Source organism: Dromiciops gliroides, chromosome 2 (genome assembly GCF_019393635.1).
Source record: "Dromiciops gliroides isolate mDroGli1 chromosome 2, mDroGli1.pri, whole genome shotgun sequence".
NCBI classification, from domain to species: Eukaryota; Metazoa; Chordata; class Mammalia; order Microbiotheria; family Microbiotheriidae; genus Dromiciops; species Dromiciops gliroides.
The window spans coordinates 480,314,299-480,316,573 of NC_057862.1; the positions used below are offsets into that span (position 1 = coordinate 480,314,299).

The window sequence follows — 2,275 nt, forward strand, 5'->3', positions numbered from 1 at the left end:
ATACTGTGCATTTCTTTCTGTTTCACTAAGGGACCTTGGATTACAGAATCTTAAGTGAAGTTGTGAAGAACCATTGGCAATGCTGTAATTCAAAGAATATGATTCTCACATGGGCAGCTGTGTTATAATGGATAGAAAGCTGTTCTTTGATCTAGGAAAACTTAGGTTGTCGTTCACTCCTATGACACATGCTAGCTGGATGATCCTAAGTAAGTCACTTATTCTCTCAGGGATTTAGGCAACTCTCCAAAACTGCATACATTGCAAAGTAGGTGATAGATGACCTGCCTTGGTAGAGGGTATTCCTCACTGAGAGATCTCTACTCCAGTGGTATCAAATTCAAATAGTAACAAGGGTTCTTAATTCATACATAAGTTTCCCTGAAGGTTGCACCTTGGTAGTTTTAAAATGTAGCATTATTTATGTTTTATTACACTATTTATTTATTTTGTTAAATATATTAATAACACTAGTTGGGTTTGGTCAGCACTTGAGAGTGTTGTGACCTTCAGCCATGTATTTTACACTTCAGTTTTATACCAATGAAATAACAGGCCTACATTTCTTCCCTATACTTTGGTTCCCAGAAGTTGAAATGCTATGGAGAAGTAGGAGCCAGACATTGTGGGTGCTCTCCATCTGCTCTCTACTACTTGGCCCTCCTAATGAAAGTTGGACCTAGGTCATCACCAAAAGCTTACCATTCAATAGCAGTCCTACTATATGTAGTTGTATTTCCATATGTTGGACTGAAGCAATCAGGTTTCATGTTTCAAATAGCTATCACTGCAGCACGAAGAGCAGTGATTTCAGCTTTGGGGCACACTCTTGGCCATGCCATTTCTGTTGGCTTCAGATGTGAGAATAATGTTAAACCTGCAGTCACTTACCAGGAGCCCCAGGGAATCCATCCACTAGCAACAGTCATTCAGCCTTTGCCACTAGAGATGAAACAATTCTTAAAGTGTTCCCAGGATCAAAGTGCAGGAAGGATTTAATGAAGTTCCTAAACACTGTAGGGTTGGAAATGGATTAGCCTAATAAGAGAAATAAAGTTGTTCTCAGTAGTCATCACTACCTTGCACCAGAGGTTGCCTGTCAACTCTTCAAAAGGAAGAAGTAGAAAATCAATTCTGAAGACCAAGCTAATTTAGCACAAGCTATAATGATTAAGATGTCTTAGACCACTTGTAAGTTGTTTCCTTATCTGTTACTATCAGTTTTTTCTTTCAGAGCTACAGGAGAGGAGGTGGATATTCCCATTTTGGAGCTATATTAGATGATATAAGATGATAGGACTAAGAAACCACCTTTTTCATCAAAACCAATGATCATGATGCTAATTGAATTGAAATGAATAAGCATTTATTAAGTGACCGCTATGTGCCCTGCCACATACTGTGTTAAGTGCTTTACAAATATTATCTCATTTGATCCTCATAATAACCCTGTGATATAGGTGCTATTATATGCTAGTTTTATAGGTGAGGAAACTGAGGTAGATAAAAGTTAAGTCAATTGCCTAGAGTCAAATAGCTAGTTAAGTGTCTTAGATTGGATTTGAGTTCAGGTCTTCCTTACTCCAGGACTAGCACTATCCACTGCACCACCTAGCTATCCTAAAGAGTATAAAGAACATATTAAATTATGACTAGGTAATTCAAAGAAAGTGACTTTCTTTAAAAAATAACAAATCCAGTTACTATCCCTATATTTTTGTGCTAGCCACTGTGCTAGGCATTGGTGATACAAAAACAAAAGCAAAAAAATAAAAAGTCCTTGCTCTGGAGGAATTGTCAGTCTAATAGAAGAAGACACCATGTGCATATAATAGAGGAATAGAAATATATTAGAGAAGAAAGCACTACTACCTGGGAGGTTCAGCAAAGACCTGATGTAGAAAGTCAGACCTTATACAAGTCTTGTAAAATACTAGGGATACTGAGAGGTGGAGTTGAAGAGAGGGAATTCTGGGCATTGGAGAAAGACAACTCAAAAGAATGGGATTAGGATATGGAGTGCCATATATAAAGAACAATGAAATAGGGAGTTTGGCTAGGCCTAAGTATGTGTAGAAGTAATATGTAATAAGGCTAGAAAGGTAGACTGGGGCTAGGTTGTAAAAGGGATTTAAGTGCCCAAAACAGGAGTTTATGTATTATCCTAGATGTAATATGGAATGATTGTAGTATACTCAGCAGGTCATTACATGGTCCAATTTGGCTTTTAGGAAAATTTGGTTAATTGTTGTCCTGTCTTCTTGAAGAGGACAAA

The 2,275-nt window shown here is 37.5% G+C and overlaps 1 protein-coding gene across 1 annotated transcript; it reads left to right on the forward strand.

Moving 5' to 3' along the window:
• The first annotated feature begins 666 nt into the window (after nt 1-666).
• LOC122739158 (coiled-coil-helix-coiled-coil-helix domain-containing protein 2-like) lies at nt 667-999 on the forward strand. The gene has a single exon (XM_043981001.1). It carries the CDS (start codon nt 667-669, stop codon nt 997-999), a length of 333 nt encoding a protein of 110 aa, XP_043836936.1.
• Nucleotides 1,000-2,275: the final 1,276 nt, after the last annotated feature.